This window comes from Gossypium raimondii, chromosome 8, assembly GCF_025698545.1.
Source record: "Gossypium raimondii isolate GPD5lz chromosome 8, ASM2569854v1, whole genome shotgun sequence".
NCBI lineage: Eukaryota > Viridiplantae > Streptophyta > Magnoliopsida > Malvales > Malvaceae > Gossypium > Gossypium raimondii.
The window spans coordinates 2,822,185-2,841,969 of record NC_068572.1 but is presented as its reverse complement, the minus strand read 5'-3'; the positions used below and the strand labels follow the sequence as shown (position 1 = coordinate 2,841,969).

Genomic DNA, 19,785 nt, shown 5'->3' with positions numbered 1-19,785 from the left:
TTTGTTACGAGTTTAGTTTCTGTAGTTTATAATCTCTTTTAGCTTTTATACTATTTGAATTTCATAATTTTAGTCTTAGCCCAGATGGTAACTGTTAAATTTTGTTGTTTCTTAAATTTTATGCAACAAACATACTATCAGAATGTATAATATCATATCAACTTCCTAATTCTATATAGCACTCGCAAAAGAGGTACATTATTTCGCTTAATAGATTTAATGGCTATAATTTGAATTAGGGTTTTCAAAATTCAAAAATATAAAGACTAAAATGATCGGATTAAAGAAAAGCAACTAAGTTTAAATTGGGTTGTGGGGCTAATTGTGCGTAAGTTGCAACTTTAGTATTTATATTTTTCAAATTTCAAAACTTTGGTCCTAATCTAAATGCTAATCATTAAATTCTGTTATTTCTTAAATTTTATACGATAAATATATTATCACATATGTATAATATCATGTCAACTTAATCCATCGCACCATTTCGATTAATGAACACCGTTTAGGGTTGATTGTTTTGTTTGTAGATGTAGCGTTTCCTGATTAGGCATTAAAGACGTACGGCTCTACTTGTGAGCATTAATTCCTCTAGTCTATAGTACTAAATGTATAGTGGTGGAACATGCGAGTCATTTTCCATGCATTAGTAACGCCTAGTATAGTATTCAAAGTACAAACCAATTTCTTTCCTAAGCAATACAACTATGAATCAATGTTGTTGAGATTGATTTTCCACTCATTTATTGAGAACCAACAAGCTTTTAGTTTGATGACAAGGAGACTAGACTTGTATGGGTGGAATTAGATTTGGGTTGTATCAATTTCGAGGGATCATTTTGGTTTGAGTCATTCAGGTGGATTTAAAATTGGGTTAATTTGAGTTTGTGTCATTCGAGTTTGAGTATTGGATTTTTTTGGATAAGCTCATTACGGGTTTTGAATTATTTTAGGTTTTAATCAATTTAGGTTCAAATCATTTCAAGTTTATTGTTTAGATCATTTTGATTTCAAGTTGTTTCAAGTTCAGATCATTTCAAATTTCAAATCGTTTTGAGTTCAAGTTGTTAATTTAGGTTCAGATTGTTGATTTTTATGGTAAATTTGAGTTAGGTCGAGTTTAAATACAAATTGATTGGGTTAAGTTCGAGCTTAAAATTTTAGGGTAACTTTAGTTTGAGTCATTCTAGTTCGAGACTCGACTCTTTTAGGTAAGTTCATTACAAGTTTCAAATCATTTTGAGTTCTAGTCAATTCAAGTTACTTGTTTGAATCATTTCGAGTTTTGGTCATCTGGGGTTTAGATTATTTCGGTTTCAAATCATTTCAATTTTAGATCGTTGAGTTGGATGGGTTCGAGCCATTAACTTTTATGGTAAAACTAGGTTAGGTTTAAATTTGAAATGATCAAGGTCAATCTGGGCTTCGAATCACTTTAGTTCGAGTTGGTTCAAGTTATTCAAGATTTTATGGTAAGTTCATTAAAGGGTTTCGAATCACTTTAAACTCGAATCATTTCAAATTACTTATTAAGATCATTTTGAGTTTAAATCACCTCATATTCAAATTATTTCAGATTCATATCATTTTCGATGATTTACTTTCTATAATCAAATAAAATACTTTAAAACTTTCAAAATAATAAACAAAACTTATAATATTCAAACCCTAAAAACACTCCAAATTAAGAAATACTAACAAAGTCAATAACTTGCCATTAATTAGCCCCCATAATTAATCTCATATATTATTTATATTGTTTGGGGTGGGGGGGGGGGGGGATATCAACACACCACTAGGCCTACTATTTTGCATTAGTGACTACTACCAGTATCAGTTTGGTTCCCTGTTGTTTGGCAGATAATGTTCCATCATACGAACTCTCTCTGTATCATCATCATCATCACTAACTTTACGTTAAAAAACCCTAAACTATAACCACCACAATTTTAAGCTTCTTCAGACCCCACTTCCTTACTCCTTTGTCCTTATATATCCCCTATCTCAGCATTATAGCATATCCCTATTTATATATATATAGCATCTGCTATAGTTTTTGCTTATATACGTATGTATATATATCGGTTTTCAAGCTTTGTGTTCATTACTGATTTGACACACCTATGTTGAGTTTATTGATTTCACCATTCATTGATCAAGAAGAAGAAGAGGGTTTATTTTTATTCGTAGCTTCAGATCTACACCACCAACACCGTCAGCAGCGGCGGCAGCCACCGTTAAAGATGCGTCAATTACTTATCAGTTGCGCGGAGCTTGTTTCTCAATCTGATTTCCCGGCTGCCATTCGCCTTTTGTCTATTTTATCCTCCTCGTCATCGCCTTCTGGCGACTCCATCGAGCGGATCGTTTACCAGTTTGTTAGAGCGCTTTCTCTTCGAATCAATCGTCTTCACCACCACCATCACCACCATGGCCTTGCAGGTTCGAGCTTGATGAGGATGATGAATGATATTAGCTTTCCGATAACGAGTACCGCCGGTCCGGTGAATTACGACATTGATCCGTCGTTACAGTCATGTTATCTTTCTTTGAATCAAATAACTCCGTTCATTAGATTTGCTCATTTAACAGCTAATCAAGCCATTCTTGAAGCTATACAAGTAGGGCAACAATGTATACATATTATTGATTTCGACATCATGCAAGGTGTACAATGGCCGCCGTTGATGCAAGCGTTAGCGGAACGATCAGCCAACACTCACCACCCACCGCCGATGCTTCGAATTACTGGAACCGGACACGATCTAAACATTCTTCACCGAACCGGCGACCGTCTTTTCAAATTCGCACAATCATTAGGTCTCAGGTTCGAGTTCCACCCGCTTTTAGTCCTTAATGAAGATCCAACATGGATAGCTACTAATTTTACTTCCATGGTCACGATCCTACCCGACGAGGCACTAGCTGTTAACTGCATGTTGTATCTCCAACGGTTGTTAAAAGACGATTCTCGTGATATCCGTCTCTTCCTCCACCACATGAAGGCCTTAAACCCCACCGTGGTGACCGTCGCCGAAAGGGAAGCTAACCACAACCACCCACTCTTCTTACAAAGGTTCGTTGAGGCCTTGGACTATTACACCGCCATCTTTGATTCTTTGGAAGCAACGTTGCCGCCTAATAGCCGAGAAAGACTCGCGGTGGAACAAATATGGTTCGGCCGGGAAATAGTCGATATAGTGGCGGCCGAAGGCGAGAATCGAAGAGAGCGGCACGAGAGATTGGAGACATGGGAAGTGATCCTTAGAAGCTCAGGGTTTATCAATGTTCCATTGAGTCCATTTGCACATTCACAAGCTAAGCTTCTTCTTAGACTCCATTATCCTTCTGAGGGTTATCAACTTCAAATTGTCAACAATTGTTTTTTCCTAGGTTGGCAAAATCGTCCCCTTTTCTCTGTATCTTCATGGCGCTAGCTATATACATTTAACCCAGCTCCTGTTACAGTGACGTTAAAATCAAATCCCAAAACCCTCACTATGCATGCATGGCTATAGCATATACGTTGCATGAAAAATTCTTTTGCAAGAAACATCTCTTTCAAGGGAAGCTAAGGCCATGGTGTTCCTCCATCTTCAAAAACCCAGGTCGGGTCGGATCGGGTAACGAAATACATTGACATAATGGGTTTTTTCCCCCCTTTTTTCGTCTTTATATAGCATTAAATCTTATTGCTTTTTAATTAAATTGTGTAACCAAAAGGGATCTTTCTTTAAATCCACTAATGTTTGCCAAAAATACCTTAATTTATTCCATTGAGAGAAAGAAAAAAAAGTTTCAAACTTTTGAACCATCATATGGGATTGTTTGTCTCTTTTTATTTGTGCTCTTTTTTTAAAAAAAAATTAAATATTTGATGCTGTCTTTTCTTCTTTGTGATTAAAGTATAGGAAAGAGTGATAGACCTTAGTATTTTGTTCCCCAAAATTCCTTTTGATGGGTAGGTTTTCAAGGGGGTTATTTGTTTAGTGGAATTAAGTAAGGGGGGATATGCTTGTTTGTTGTGTTTGAGATTGCATGGTTACCTTAATTTCAGCCTTATGTCCCCTCAACAAAACCATAAAAGTTCACAAAATAGAGGATTTTATGCTGGGACTTTGCCTCCTTCATGCCCATGCAAGTTTCAAATACCCCTCCTCCTAGCTAGGGATCTCTCGTGTCCTGTGGAGCTCCATTTTGGACCACTCTCGTATGCTAAACATTTGTTAAACAATCAATCACTGCTCTCAATATATCCATTTGTTGAGTAGCCTTTGTTGTTTTATTCGTTTTTCATCCAATTCCCTTTAGCTGATTTCATGAATTTTTGTCATCCTACGGTTCTATGCTTCTGTTGGAAAGCTGGTTTATATTTGATGCTCCAGATAATCATATAGTTATTAGCAAAATAATATTCCTTTGAAATTTTTAAATTTTTTTGATAAATAGATGTGTTATTGTCTTAGTTGATTGTGTATTCTCTCAAAACATATATATTATGAAAAGTTTAAATGAAATAGGTTTGATCTTTCCAAAATAGAGAGTATCAAATAAAACCCTAAAATTAAATAGATTGAAAGATTAAATATAATAAAATATAATTAATAATTAAGTTTGTATTCATATTATTAATAAAATATAAACAAGTTTTGAGTTGACATCAAAAATATATTTATTTAATCAAATGCTCTTTTAAGCAATATTTTGATTTCATATATATTTTTGTGTTTATGATTCGACTCGATTAGATCCGAAATAGAAAGGATACAAATGTTGGGACATAAGGGTATCCGGGAGGGGGGGTTTAGGTAGCTGACAGTGATAAGATGGTAACAAGAGGGTGACGACGCCTTAAATATTATTATATATGTATCAGAACGTGTGCGCACAGTTAAGGTTTTGCGTGTTGAGGCGGCGTTGTTGCACAGAGCTAAAACGAGGGGTGGTAGGGGTGGGGGTGGGTTTGGTTGCACTGCACGCATGGGCATGGCCGCATGACAGACTCTGTTCCATCCATCCATCTTTCCATTCCCTCTTTAGACGTAACCTCTCCTTTGCTTAGCTCGCCCTTATGGTCCTCGGTGTTTTTCGTTGAATCCACCCAGAAGGTTTTGATTTAGTTGATTTAATTAAATAAATTATTTTAAAACATAAAAAATTAAAAAAAATTCATGAGTAATTTAGTTTAATCATTTATTTTTAACTTAAACAAGTTAACTCATTGATTTTCAATTCACTTTTGAAAATAGTGATTGCGCATAGTAAATGAGTCAACCCTTTATTCTAAATTGATACATCTAACTAGTTTTCGGTCTAGTTTTGAAAATAATGACTACATGCACCCAAACGAATCAACTCTTATTCTATATCGAAATCCCAATGAACTTTTCAATTTAGTTCTAAAAATAATAACCACACATACTTAAACGAGTCAACTTATTTCTTTTATTTATATAATATTTATTTTATATATAAACTTCTGAAATTTTTAAATAAAAGAATATGTAAGTACACTCAAACTCACGAGGCTGAATGTGCAAATCAGCTCACTCATTCGCAATGATGTTGGAAAATTTTTCTGTTGATGAACTAAGCATAATTTAAGTCAATGATGGAGAAAAGCTTAAGTTGTTCTTTTATATGTTTAGATTGTTGTTTATTTTCTTTCTTTACTTCTTTTAGCTGATAATAATCATTGCGAAGCAGGTTGAAAAAACATAATATAGAGAGGGAAATGATGGGTTTTTTTGCATGAGATGCGATGAGGTCATGAGGATATTCTTCTGTGAAAAGTTCCATCTTTCTTATATATAGTATTAATTTTGTAAGGATATAGTGATAGGGTATCTTCCTCACCTTTTATAATATATATATAATTTTTCTTTATTAAAAAATACCCACAATTTAAGAATAAATTAAGAATAGTCCTGGTTAAAATGTCAAAGTTTGATATTATGAGAATGTTGGTGTCTCAAACTCAAGTCTCGATATTGTATATAGATTCTGTTTTAATTTAAGTCTAATCGTGAATTTTATTTGGATATATTTTAATCATAATAATTTGATTTTAATTATAATCTTCGGATATGTTTGTAGTAGAGCTAACAATAATAATTGGGGAAGGTAAAAGTATTATGTAAGTTTCGTATTAGGAGTCGATTTTATTCTTTTATTTAAAATTAAATTAAAAAGTAAATTGATTATTTTATTTAAAATTTCATCTATTTCTATTGCTAAAACTAGTGTAATTACTTAATTAATCAAAATAGTTATACAAAATGTACCACATGTACAAGACTGATTTTTAACAAGAAAAACAGATATCATTTTCAATAGAAAGACTGATTTATTGTTTGATCTAACATATAAGGATTCATTTGCTTATTTTTTTAATAGAAGAGACAAAATATAATCCAACTCTAAGTCCAAGAACTTCTATAATACTTTTACAACCAGAAGAGTTTAGTATTATATGATACACATGTAAAACAATATATGAAATATATATTTATAAAAATTATATAAAACCAAATAAATTTTTATTAAAAGGTTTTGATAAATAGATGTGTTATTGTCTTAGTTGATTGTGTATTCTCTCAAAACATATATATTATGAAAAGTTTAAATGAAATAGGTTTGATCTTTCCAAAATAGAGAGTATCAAATAAAACCCTAAAATTAAATAGATTGAAAGATTAAATATAATAAAATATAATTAATAATTAAGTTTGTATTCATATTATTAATAAAATATAAACAAGTTTTGAGTTGACATCAAAAATATATTTATTTAATCAAATGCTCTTTTAAGCAATATTTTGATTTCATATATATTTTTGTGTTTATGATTCGACTCGATTAGATCCGAAATAGAAAGGATACAAATGTTGGGACATAAGGGTATCCGGGAGGGGGGGTTTAGGTAGCTGACAGTGATAAGATGGTAACAAGAGGGTGACGACGCCTTAAATATTATTATATATGTATCAGAACGTGTGCGCACAGTTAAGGTTTTGCGTGTTGAGGCGGCGTTGTTGCACAGAGCTAAAACGAGGGGTGGTAGGGTGGGGGTGGGTTTGGTTGCACTGCACGCATGGGCATGGCCGCATGACAGACTCTGTTCCATCCATCCATCTTTCCATTCCCTCTTTAGACGTAACCTCTCCTTTGCTTAGCTCGCCCTTATGGTCCTCGGTGTTTTTCGTTGAATCCACCCAGAAGGTTTTGATTTAGTTGATTTAATTAAATAAATTATTTTAAAACATAAAAATTAAAAAAATTCATGAGTAATTTAGTTTAATCATTTATTTTAACTTAAACAAGTTAACTCATTGATTTTCAATTCACTTTTGAAAATAGTGATTGCGCATAGTAAATGAGTCAACCCTTTATTCTAAATTGATACATCTAACTAGTTTTCGGTCTAGTTTTGAAAATAATGACTACATGCACCCAAACGAATCAACTCTTATTCTATATCGAAATCCCAATGAACTTTTCAATTTAGTTCTAAAATAATAACCACACATACTTAAACGAGTCAACTTATTTCTTTTATTTATATAATATTTATTTTATATATAAACTTCTGAAATTTTTAAATAAAAGAATATGTAAGTACACTCAAACTCACGAGGCTGAATGTGCAAATCAGCTCACTCATTCGCAATGATGTTGGAAAATTTTTCTGTTGATGAACTAAGCATAATTTAAGTCAATGATGGAGAAAAGCTTAAGTTGTTCTTTTATATGTTTAGATTGTTGTTTATTTTCTTTCTTTACTTCTTTTAGCTGATAATAATCATTGCGAAGCAGGTTGAAAAACATAATATAGAGAGGAAATGATGGGTTTTTTTGCATGAGATGCGATGAGGTCATGAGGATATTCTTCTGTGAAAAGTTCCATCTTTCTTATATATAGTATTAATTTTGTAAGGATATAGTGATAGGGTATCTTCCTCACCTTTTATAATATATATATAATTTTTCTTTATTAAAAAATACCCACAATTTAAGAATAAATTAAGAATAGTCCTGGTTAAAATGTCAAAGTTTGATATTATGAGAATGTTGGTGTCTCAAACTCAAGTCTCGATATTGTATATAGATTCTGTTTTAATTTAAGTCTAATCGTGAATTTTATTTGGATATATTTTAATCATAATAATTTGATTTTAATTATAATCTTCGGATATGTTTGTAGTAGAGCTAACAATAATAATTGGGGAAGGTAAAAGTATTATGTAAGTTTCGTATTAGGAGTCGATTTTATTCTTTTATTTAAAATTAAATTAAAAAGTAAATTGATTATTTTATTTAAAATTTCATCTATTTCTATTGCTAAAACTAGTGTAATTATAATTAATCAAAATAGTTATACAAAATGTACCACATGTACAAGACTGATTTTTAACAAGAAAACAGATATCATTTTCAATAGAAAGACTGATTTATTGTTTGATCTAACATATAAGGATTCATTTGCTTATTTTTTTAATAGAAGAGACAAAATATAATCCAACTCTAAGTCCAAGAACTTCTATAATACTTTTACAACCAGAAGAGTTTAGTATTATATGATACACATGTAAAACAATATATGAAATATATATTTATAAAAATTATATAAAAACCAAATAAATTTTTATTAAAAGGTTCAGTTGAAACTTTAAAACATTTTTTTCAAGCCTCGTTAGAGTAATATTTTATAATAAGAATATAAAACAAAAACAAAACCATTATCATATCAATATTTGTTATTTTTTAAAATATTCTGAATTATTTCGTATGAGTTTTTATTTTCTTTTAGGGTGAATTATTTGAAGATTTAAAGTAATAGTAGCATCGCATTTCGCACCAAAATATGAAGGAAAAGGAACATATAGGTAGGAAGATAGGGGGGGTTATAGGGACATGCCAAGATAATTAGGTTTGATGAGGGCGTGCTCAGCAAGTAAACCATGAAGTAAGAGTTGGCAGTGACAGGACCAGGCCCGCCCACTCTGTTCATTGTGTCCTTCATTTTCAGATTTTATAATAATCCTAATCCAACCCCATAATCATAAATGTATAAATATTAATAACTCTAATTCAAAATTATAAAATCATCTAAACTTAAAATAACTTAAACATAAAAGTAATTCAAACTAATCCAAAAGACGATATTATTGAGATACACAGTTACGAACCTCAAAAATTATTTTAAGAATTAAAAAACCAAAATTTTTAGAATTGGACCGATGACCAAACTGGTCAGGCCATCAGTTTGTTGGTCTATTCGGTTCGATTGATCCGTCCAGTTCCATTAAATAAATCTTTAAGAAAAAATAAAAATCTGATTCAATCAATTTTTTACACATTTCAACCGATCCGTACTTCTCAAGTCAACCGATCTAAAGACTTTCTCCAGACTCGTAGCTCAACTAATTTCCAGTCCAACCTAACAATCCAGCCTGACTTAAACATCATTGAGTAAAACTAACAGAAGATACATTGGTTCCATGATTCGAAAATTTTAAAATCCAAATTAACTAAATTCGAAACCAACACGAGCTATCCAATTGACCGGTTAAATCATATCACTTTCTTCCGTTATCAAATTGAGTTTAAAAACACTGCAAACAGAAACACCATCATCACCAATCTCTCCAATCAAAAATCCAAAAACTAGAAATGAATAATAACAAACAAAGTGAGAAGCATCTAATTCTCGTAACTATTTTTTTTTAATCTCGCAAGGAACCTATGTGCTATGCACAAAAAGAGTCATCAGGTTTACCAAAACTCAGATGAAAGCAGTCCGGCCACCCCTTCGACTGTGTCTATCGTATGTGGTGTTGAATTTGTCGACCAGCTCGTTCATTGTGCTGGAAAATAGTAGAATAGAACATCCCATCACTTCCATCTTTCACCAAAAGCATATGGAAAAGATCAAGTTTCTTCATAAAAGTACACATAATCTTACCTTGAACAGTTAGTGAACATAGCAAGATAAGTAATCAATAATGTGTCGTTATATTCCTGCACAGAAAAAAAAAATTGTTAGTGATCAAAGGATAAAAACCGCAGTTTTCAAAAGCAAAGTGAAACTAGCCCTAACATTAAAAAATATGTTTATTTTCAAAAGCACCAGTTTTGTGTAGATCCCAACACCATAATATGACTGAAAGTCCAACAGGCTTTCAAGTTATAAATTGGTCTTCCAATTCTTCGCAGAAGAACTGGTACTTCAGTTTGGGGATTAACATCTTGAGGGGATGGTGGTCCATTTTAGAATGGCACACTTTGAAGGTGATAATGACAAATTGGCTAGAAGAATCAAAACATCCCCCACAACAATAGGTAGAAAACAACTCTACCTTGTTATTACAGTTAGCGGCACTTTACTAGCTCGAAAAGATTTTTCCTTTTTTCTAAAAACGGCTCACCATTAGAAAGTCATCTTGAAATTTTTCTGATTCAATTGCAGGTAACCTTCGGAGGAGGCTTGATACTTGCCTTAACAGTGAACTTTCGCAAGGAATATCACCTGAAACAGGGAACAAATTCTATTACCATTAACTCAGGACGCCTGATCCACAATAGCCCAAATACCAATGAAACTTAGTCATAGCTTATCCTCTAGAAGTAATTTATCCAACATCAATGGGAAATCAGAAATGACTGGTCATAATCATAAAGACAATCAATGATGACGTCTATATCTTTAAAAAAATGCAGGACAAGTCCAAATCTAGTCTTCAAAACTTCATAACAAAATGAAAAGCTATACTCTTATTTTGAAGTATTTTCTATGTCTAGAGCTTTCATACGCCTCTACAAATATATGCTTCTTTTCTTAAAGAAATGTCAAAACAACCTTTCAAATGTTAACATAATTCCAACTAAATTTAATTTGTACTACAATTACAAGGAATGGGCAAATACCTTTTGCATTCCAACAAGATATTGATGAAGCACCCTGATTCTGCTATTCAACATCTTGATGGCGCTATGTATACCGTAAGCTGAGCAGCCACTGGATGCAGGAAAACATACAAACATAAACAATTCCTGATAATCATAAAATACAAAAAAAAAGGGGCTTCGATCAAATACGAATATCAGTTTTGACAGAAAATGCTACAAGCAAGCAAGCTTACATTGAGTTGCTGCTGAACCTCCAGATGGCTTTAGATGGGCAACATGATCCACAGAGATCCTTTCTGCTTCAACTGTCTATAACACCCCCAACAGAACAAAAAAAAAGGCGATCTCAGCAAATCCAAATTGGTGAAAATTAAAAGAAAACCAGGTAGGTAAGAACGACAAGTATGAACCTCAATTGTGTAGCTTGAACGGACAAAAATAAGCTGTGGAACCCCATCTATGACATGCAGCTCTTTTATGTTGAGATGATGAAGAAGAAGAATAGTAATTGTTATTGCCAAAGAATAACCGGAAAAATAAAGTTCATCAAAATTGCCATAAACTAGAGAAAGACATTGTGTATCCTCATCGAGATGAAATTTAGTCTAATACACATCAAGTCCATGGACTTCCTTCAATAGGAGATAAGTATGATTTCCACAATTAGTCAGAAAGAAAAATAAAATCTGATTCAATCAATTTTTACACATTTCAACCGATCCGTACTTCTCAAGTCAACCGATCTAAAGACTTTCTCCAGACTCGTAGCTCAACTAATTTCCAGTCCAACCTAACAATCCAGCCTGACTTAAACATCATTGAGTAAAACTAACAGAAGATACATTGGTTCCATGATTCGAAAATTTTAAAATCCAAATTAACTAAATTCGAAACCAACACGAGCTATCCAATTGACCGGTTAAATCATATCACTTTCTTCCGTTATCAAATTGAGTTTAAAAACACTGCAAACAGAAACACCATCATCACCAATCTCTCCAATCAAAAATCCAAAAACTAGAAATGAATAATAACAAACAAAGTGAGAAGCATCTAATTCTCGTAACTATTTTTTTTTAATCTCGCAAGGAACCTATGTGCTATGCACAAAAAGAGTCATCAGGTTTACCAAAACTCAGATGAAAGCAGTCCGGCCACCCCTTCGACTGTGTCTATCGTATGTGGTGTTGAATTTGTCGACCAGCTCGTTCATTGTGCTGGAAAATAGTAGAATAGAACATCCCATCACTTCCATCTTTCACCAAAAGCATATGGAAAAGATCAAGTTTCTTCATAAAAGTACACATAATCTTACCTTGAACAGTTAGTGAACATAGCAAGATAAGTAATCAATAATGTGTCGTTATATTCCTGCACAGAAAAAAAATTGTTAGTGATCAAAGGATAAAAACCGCAGTTTTCAAAAGCAAAGTGAAACTAGCCCTAACATTAAAAATATGTTTATTTTCAAAAGCACCAGTTTTGTGTAGATCCCAACACCATAATATGACTGAAAGTCCAACAGGCTTTCAAGTTATAAATTGGTCTTCCAATTCTTCGCAGAAGAACTGGTACTTCAGTTTGGGGATTAACATCTTGAGGGGATGGTGGTCCATTTTAGAATGGCACACTTTGAAGGTGATAATGACAAATTGGCTAGAAGAATCAAAACATCCCCCACAACAATAGGTAGAAAACAACTCTACCTTGTTATTACAGTTAGCGGCACTTTACTAGCTCGAAAAGATTTTTCCTTTTTTCTAAAAACGGCTCACCATTAGAAAGTCATCTTGAAATTTTTCTGATTCAATTGCAGGTAACCTTCGGAGGAGGCTTGATACTTGCCTTAACAGTGAACTTTCGCAAGGAATATCACCTGAAACAGGGAACAAATTCTATTACCATTAACTCAGGACGCCTGATCCACAATAGCCCAAATACCAATGAAACTTAGTCATAGCTTATCCTCTAGAAGTAATTTATCCAACATCAATGGGAAATCAGAAATGACTGGTCATAATCATAAAGACAATCAATGATGACGTCTATATCTTTAAAAAAATGCAGGACAAGTCCAAATCTAGTCTTCAAAACTTCATAACAAAATGAAAAGCTATACTCTTATTTTGAAGTATTTTCTATGTCTAGAGCTTTCATACGCCTCTACAAATATATGCTTCTTTTCTTAAAGAAATGTCAAAACAACCTTTCAAATGTTAACATAATTCCAACTAAATTTAATTTGTACTACAATTACAAGGAATGGGCAAATACCTTTTTGCATTCCAACAAGATATTGATGAAGCACCCTGATTCTGCTATTCAACATCTTGATGGCGCTATGTATACCGGTAAGCTGAGCAGCCACTGGATGCAGGAAAAACATACAAACATAAACAATTCCCTGATAATCATAAAATACAAAAAAAAAGGGGCTTCGATCAAATACGAATATCAGTTTTGACAGAAAATGCTACAAGCAAGCAAGCTTACATTGAGTTGCTGCTGAACCTCCAGATGGCTTTAGATGGGCAACATGATCCACAGAGATCCTTTCTGCTTCAACTGTCTATAACACCCCCCCCCCCAACAGAACAAAAAAAAAGGCGATCTCAGCAAATCCAAATTGGTGAAAATTAAAAGAAAACCAGGTAGGTAAGAACGACAAGTATGAACCTCAATTGTGTAGCTTGAACGGACAAAAATAAGCTGTGGAACCCCATCTATGACATGCAGCTCTTTTATGTTGAGATGATGAAGAAGAAGAATAGTAATTGTTATTGCCAAAGAATAACCGGAAAAATAAAGTTCATCAAAATTGCCATAAACTAGAGAAAGACATTGTGTATCCTCATCGAGATGAAATTTAGTCTAATACACATCAAGTCCATGGACTTCCTTCAATAGGAGATAAGTATGATTTCCACAATTAGTCAGAAATAATTTATAGTCAAGAGCATGAATTGATAACTCCAAGATAAGGGTTTCTTTTTTGGGTTGGGGAAGTTAACATAAATGAATCAAATTAGCAAATATAGGGCACAAAAAACAATAATGAAGGAACCAATTAGATTGAGACCAGATCAACTAAACTCAACAAATCTTTCAAAAATTAAGAAAGGCTACATACCACTTTCATAAATTGTGACGGGAAGATCCTTTTGGGCAGGATTGATTGCAGGATTTAGAAGCACATAGAGAGGGCTTTCATTAATATCCATCAACTGTAACAGAAAATCATTAGTGTTGAAATGCATTACATAAAGAAGAAGATTCAACAAGATCACCATCACAAATAGTTTACATATGAGAATTAAAAAAAAAAATCATTATAAAGTAATTGCAAATACTGGATTTAATCACTATGTTCTATCAATGCTTGCTGATGAAATTCAAAAATCAAAATCATTTAATTAAATTTTAACAAGCGAGGAAAATGACTGAGAAAACATACGGCTTTATGGAAATGCATATCAGATTCCTGAGCATCGCTACCGGTAGAGTACCATCCAAGAACATAAAAGTGAGGGAAAACCTTCTTATCTGGAAAAATATAATAATTTAAACACATTGTTAAATCCATAACTAAAATAAATAAATGACTCAATGGAATAGAATAGAATAGAACAGAATTATACAAAGCTCTTGTTTCTTCTCGAGGAAGGACCGGTCGAGGGAACGTGTAGAAGGATCGTAAATAAGCTCGAAGCTATTGAAGATCTCGACGGTTCGACCTCTTTGGACACCTATGACGCAACCGTAGACTCTAGGCGGTGGATTTTGATTGTTTTCGCCACCGTTGCTGTTGTTATTGTTATTATTTGAGGTGGCGGCGGAAGAGGTGGATGTGAGTGACGGAGGAAGGCTCAACTGAGACTTGACACGAGTGTAGTGATCCGATATGTTTACGATTACCAACGGATGAAGCTTGAAGGTGAGGCCGCTGCTCGACGATGACGCCATTGTTACCCCTTTTCTTGTTTTCTCTTTAATTTTACCAGTCGACGGTTTCGGCTTCGGCACTCTTTTAAGTCTCCGCAATTTACTTTTTTTTATTTTTATATTTCTTTTTCCTTTTGGGTATTTATATATGATACTACTGAACAAACGAGTGAGCCCACTTTTCCATTATAATTACAACTGTTTACATGTCGGTGACTCGCACGGCCCAGTTTAAGCCCAAAGGTGTTCATGAGTTCAGTTAAGTCAGTTTTGTGCCGAGGTTAAGTCAAATTTTTTAATATTGGATCAATGGTCGAATTAATTAGATCACCAATTTCTCAACCAACCGTCCAGACGATTCGATTAAATTAAATCATTAAAAAATTAATAGAATTTAAGAAAATATTAAATTTTGTTTGGTTCTTTCGATTTTTTAGATTGGTTGAACTGGTCCAACCGATTCTCGACTCAATCAGTCCAAAAACCTTTCTACAAATTATTATCCTGGCCAATTCCGATCTAACATGTACGTCCAGCCAGTTCGACCAAGTTTAGATAACATTAGTTTAAGCATGATATTAATTACACTTTCTGCTTGCCTAAATCTAGTTTGGCCTGAAACATGGGTTTAAAATTCTATTCAAATTTGCCCATGTTTATAAATAGTTATCCAAACCTATTTTAAGCTCAGCCTTATTATTTCTTTTTTTAAAATATTTATATTATTTATAATTTAATATTTAATATTTTATATATTTTCATTTATTAAAATTTTATAAATAAATAATCTTAACAATTTTTTTAATATCTACATTATAGTATCAGATATTACTATATACTCCATTTTTATGTTACGGGAGCATATATAAAAACTTTAAATTCTGACATAATTTTTGAATTTTAAAATCCTTTTTTAATTATATTTAAAATGATCCTATTTTAAATCAAGTTTTAAATATGATTTTTTGTTAATAATAATTATATCAATAAATTAAATTTAATGCATATTTCACATTAAAATTTGAAAAAAATTCTGTCATAAAAAAAAACAAAGGTAAAAATATATATATTTTAAAAAATCCATCCTTGTTCGATCTCACGACAAAATAGAAACGAAAGGGTTTTCGAAGATAATTTTTTAATGGCAGCATTTGACAATGGCAGCATTTGACCCTTCGTGTTTTTGAAGATAATTTTCAAGGGTATTTGTTTGTAAATTTATAAGTTTAGTCCTCCAAGGTTTTAAATGCTTTAGAATTTTGAAATCATGGCTTGATTATTTGCTCAATAAACCGCATTGTCTCTACATTTTTTTTATGGTCTCTACATTCAACAATATGACTATAATTGTGTACCAAAGTGAAAATACGTTAAAAAACAAGAAATATCATCATGTTCATAATCAATATCCAACTAAAGAACTCACAATTGGGCTGATGACGATCCGGTGACTGAGAACTTGATCGGTCACCTTATTGGCTCGGAAAGGTAAGGACTACTGCTTTAGATAGACAGTTCCATTTTCGAGATAAGAATGCCGTCACTATCGGCATACAACCATTCGCCATCACGGATTAAGCTTCCGGCAATGCTGATCGGGATATGCTTTTCACCAATTGCCTTCTTATTTGATTTCAAGGGATTAGATCCCAATGCTCGGACGCCGATATCGCATGCATTAATCTCATCCACATCTCGAATGCACCCGTTCACTATGATACCAGACCAACCCATGTTTTGAGCCGACTGCGCCAAGTTTCCTCCGACCAAAGCACACCTTTTGCTTCCCCCGCCATCTATGACTAGAACTCTTCCTTCACCGCGGGTTTCAAGAAGCTGCCTCACCAGGACATTGTCCTCAAACACCTTGAGTGTTACAATGGGTCCTGAGAATGAACGACGTTGCCCGTATATCTTGAAAATCGGTTCTAGAGCACGCAGTTCACCGCTTGCCAAAAGCGCTGTGTTTGAATCACAGGCCTCGGCAGTTGCAAAGGCAGCCATATATGTTTTCCTGCAGGGCATATTCAGTTCATTTGTAGGCTAAAACAAGCAGGCAAAGATGAATCATATGAAATACTTTAAGTAAATCACATACAGTACAGCATATCCTTTGAACTCGTTGCCATGCATTCATAGAGCATATTACAGAATAAGTTAGAAAGTAAAGTTGTCTCAAAACTTAACAGTCGCTCCTCCAATAATTCCCCCCTAACGCACCCCACCGAAGTACTCCAGATGTTAAAGCATTTGGTTTTCAAAGCATCAATAATAAAACAGGCGGTCATATGTCGTGACGATTCCAGGATCTAATTTCAACCAACGGAGATCTTTTGCCACTAAACCAATGACTTAGTTAACTTCAACAATAAACATTTCGATGTTTTCATCCAATATCAAAATGTTGCAAAGAAATAAGCGATGATAACTGAGAAAAATCAATTGAAGGGTTTAAGTCCTAATTAGTTTCTAGATTCTCCTAGATCTAACTATTTGCAACATCCAGGATCAACATTATCGGTGCATATTTAGCAAAAAACAAGCCACAAAGACAATCTTCAAACAAAATACAGTTACAAGTGAATGAAATAATCTGTGTATATATATATACATATCATCAAGATCTCATGTGTTTCAATAATGAAACCCCGGTCTTAACAAAAATATAAACACTACCAACCAACAAGTGTTGCCTATAATAATAACACATTGCATTTCAAGGGGATGTAGGTTTGAACCTCGAAAACAACAATCACGAATCCCGAACATGGATAATAAAACGGACATAGAGAATTAAAAAACAAGTATAAAACCGACACCTTCGATAGAAATCTTTGAAATATCTCGCAGATCAAGATTTTGTCTCTCGACTTTAACGAGAGCCAGAAAACACTAAAGAAATGTGGCTCACAAATCGGAAGCGCCTCACCTACTATAGAAAACGAGAACATTTGCCCATGGTAGGGCATGAGTTCAAACCTCCGAAATGCGGATGCTCACATCTCATTGAAAGGTGATCGCGCGTAGTTCATCTCGATGAGGAGCTCCCGCTCCAATGAACCTGCTGCCTCAATCACCCGAGCACTATACAAATTCGGGAAACAAAATCTTGACCTGAAGAGGGAGTCGACCTCCCTTCAACAGGATTAAAAGGTTATTTGTTTCCATTACTTCCATTAAATGTAATCACCATCTCTTGTTTTCTTTTTCTTTAATAAACTTCCAATGGATAATGTTTCAAATTGTGTATAAAGAATGATCAGCTTTACTGAGAAACTTAAATTCTATGTACAGAGAGAATAAATATATGCATATATATATATATGGTAATGAAACTGCAAAACCATAAAGTAATACTTCTAAACGGTAAGTCACCAAAATTCAACCAGCAGATCAGAGAATCAAATGAACTTACTGTATCAATCTCAGCTGCACAAACAATTATCTGAATTTCGAAGCAGCTGATCTTCAAATCGATTGGGTCTTTGCTCTGTATATTGATATAGTATAATTGTACAGACCATGAGAAACTTAAAAAGAGAAAACTAAAGAAAACAGACAAAAGGATCGCGAAGCCGAAGGCGACGGGTAAAGGGGAAGATGATAAGGTCTTAGTTATCCGTGCCCGCTGGTAGTTTTGCTGACAACGTGTGTCCGCACACCACTGTCACGGCCGACGGTATTATCTTTTGGGCCGATATGCCTAAAAATCAGTCGGATGGGCTTGAATTCAGATGGTGGGATCCGATCCATCAAGATTTTATGCCTAATTGGTTGAATTAATGAAATATGATTTTCTACATGAAAATTTAGGACCCTTTACATAGTGGTGCGTTTATTTGCGATTAGTGTAAAAATAGTGGTGGCAGTAAGATTAAATATTGTAGCGATACTATAATCTGAGTAAAAAAAAAGCTAAACGCATCGTACTAGAGGTAAACACCCATCCAAAGGGACTCTTAGTAGAAAGCTATGAATTGTATCACGATGGATTGAGATATAAGCTAAAAGAAAATATTTTTTAAATTATATTAAAATGATTTAAATAAAATTTTGGGTAAACTATACTGGTAGTCACCCGATTATTAGTAAAAAGAAATTTGATAACTCAATTATGAAAGGTTACAAAATAATCACTCAAATTGTTATATCAATAATTGTGTTAGTAATTTACGAAAATTATATTAAAATAATATTTTATGTATAAAATTGGTCAAAATCAAAGTTCATGTATAACATTGCACATTGAACCAAAATTCCTGTGTAATTTTGAGATTTATCCCTAAAAGGATTAGGATTGCAATTGTGCCATCAACCTAGAAGGGCCAAAGCCCATGTCTAATACCTTAGCTACGCCCCTTACCCTACGTTTGTATGAATGTTGAAACCATTTATGATTAAAAAATTTGGAGGGCATAATTTAAATGTTTTACAATTTTTCAAGAGTGTAAGGAGAAATTTACCATCTGCACCGGTTCATGTATAATTATATTAATTTATTAAAATATTATTAAATTAATTTATTTCCTTTTCATTTCTAATATTATGTCTAAAATAAAATTTTAATTTTCTAGTGTAAATTTTAGCTACAATGTCAAATACTTACTACTTAAAAGGTACCTTTTTCGCAACATTTTTTCTGACAAAACTTTTCAACAAGGTCAAAGCTAAACAAAATTTTTATGTGATGAAATTAAATTGTATATTTTTTACGAGAGCTAAAACATATAGTTTTATTATTTTAATAATTTATATTTTTTAAATTAAAAAGCCAATTGTTTTTAAAAGATTATTTATTTTTATTTTAATATTATTAATATTATATTTTATATTATTTTGGATAGTTTTGGATGAAAAATAAATATGGTAATTTAATTTTTAAACAAAAATTATTTCAATTTTTCAATAAAATAAAATAAACTTAATGTTTTTTACGTT

The 19,785-nt window shown here is 33.0% G+C and overlaps 3 protein-coding genes across 7 annotated transcripts; 1 reads left to right on the top strand and 2 right to left on the bottom strand.

Moving 5' to 3' along the window:
- The first annotated feature begins 2,085 nt into the window (after positions 1 to 2,085).
- LOC105790268 (scarecrow-like protein 18) lies at positions 2,086 to 3,753 on the top strand. Its single transcript, XM_012617774.2, has one exon. The coding sequence runs from the start codon at positions 2,121 to 2,123 to the stop codon at positions 3,432 to 3,434; it is 1,314 nt and encodes a 437-aa protein (XP_012473228.1). The 5' UTR covers positions 2,086 to 2,120; the 3' UTR covers positions 3,435 to 3,753.
- Positions 3,754 to 9,296: 5,543 nt separating this feature from the next.
- Positions 9,297 to 15,050, bottom strand: LOC105790264 (COP9 signalosome complex subunit 6a). Of its 5 annotated transcripts, none has more exons than XM_052635338.1 (10): positions 14,544 to 15,050; positions 14,360 to 14,448; positions 14,036 to 14,129; positions 13,582 to 13,643; positions 13,399 to 13,474; positions 13,180 to 13,272; positions 10,425 to 10,525; positions 9,962 to 10,017; positions 9,776 to 9,863; positions 9,297 to 9,611 (listed from the first exon to the last, which is right to left on the bottom strand). In XM_052635338.1, exons 1-9 carry the CDS (start codon positions 14,866 to 14,868, stop codon positions 9,782 to 9,784), a joined length of 978 nt encoding a protein of 325 aa, XP_052491298.1. In that variant the 5' UTR covers positions 14,869 to 15,050; the 3' UTR covers positions 9,297 to 9,611; positions 9,776 to 9,781. The 5 variants fall into 5 exon arrangements, with proteins under 5 accessions (XP_052491298.1, XP_052491299.1, XP_052491297.1 ...); XM_052635339.1 differs by lacking the exon at positions 10,425 to 10,525 and adding an exon at positions 12,681 to 12,781 and having other exon boundaries at positions 14,544 to 15,040; XM_052635337.1 differs by lacking the exons at positions 9,962 to 10,017; positions 10,425 to 10,525 and adding exons at positions 12,221 to 12,276; positions 12,681 to 12,781 and having other exon boundaries at positions 14,544 to 15,035.
- Positions 15,051 to 16,104: 1,054 nt separating this feature from the next.
- Positions 16,105 to 18,527, bottom strand: LOC105790266 (putative 4-hydroxy-4-methyl-2-oxoglutarate aldolase 3). Its single transcript, XM_012617770.2, has 2 exons — positions 18,263 to 18,527; positions 16,105 to 16,861 (listed from the first exon to the last, which is right to left on the bottom strand). The coding sequence occupies exon 2, from the start codon at positions 16,849 to 16,851 to the stop codon at positions 16,351 to 16,353; it is 501 nt and encodes a 166-aa protein (XP_012473224.1). The 5' UTR covers positions 16,852 to 16,861; positions 18,263 to 18,527; the 3' UTR covers positions 16,105 to 16,350.
- Between the last annotated feature and the right edge of the window lie 1,258 nt (positions 18,528 to 19,785).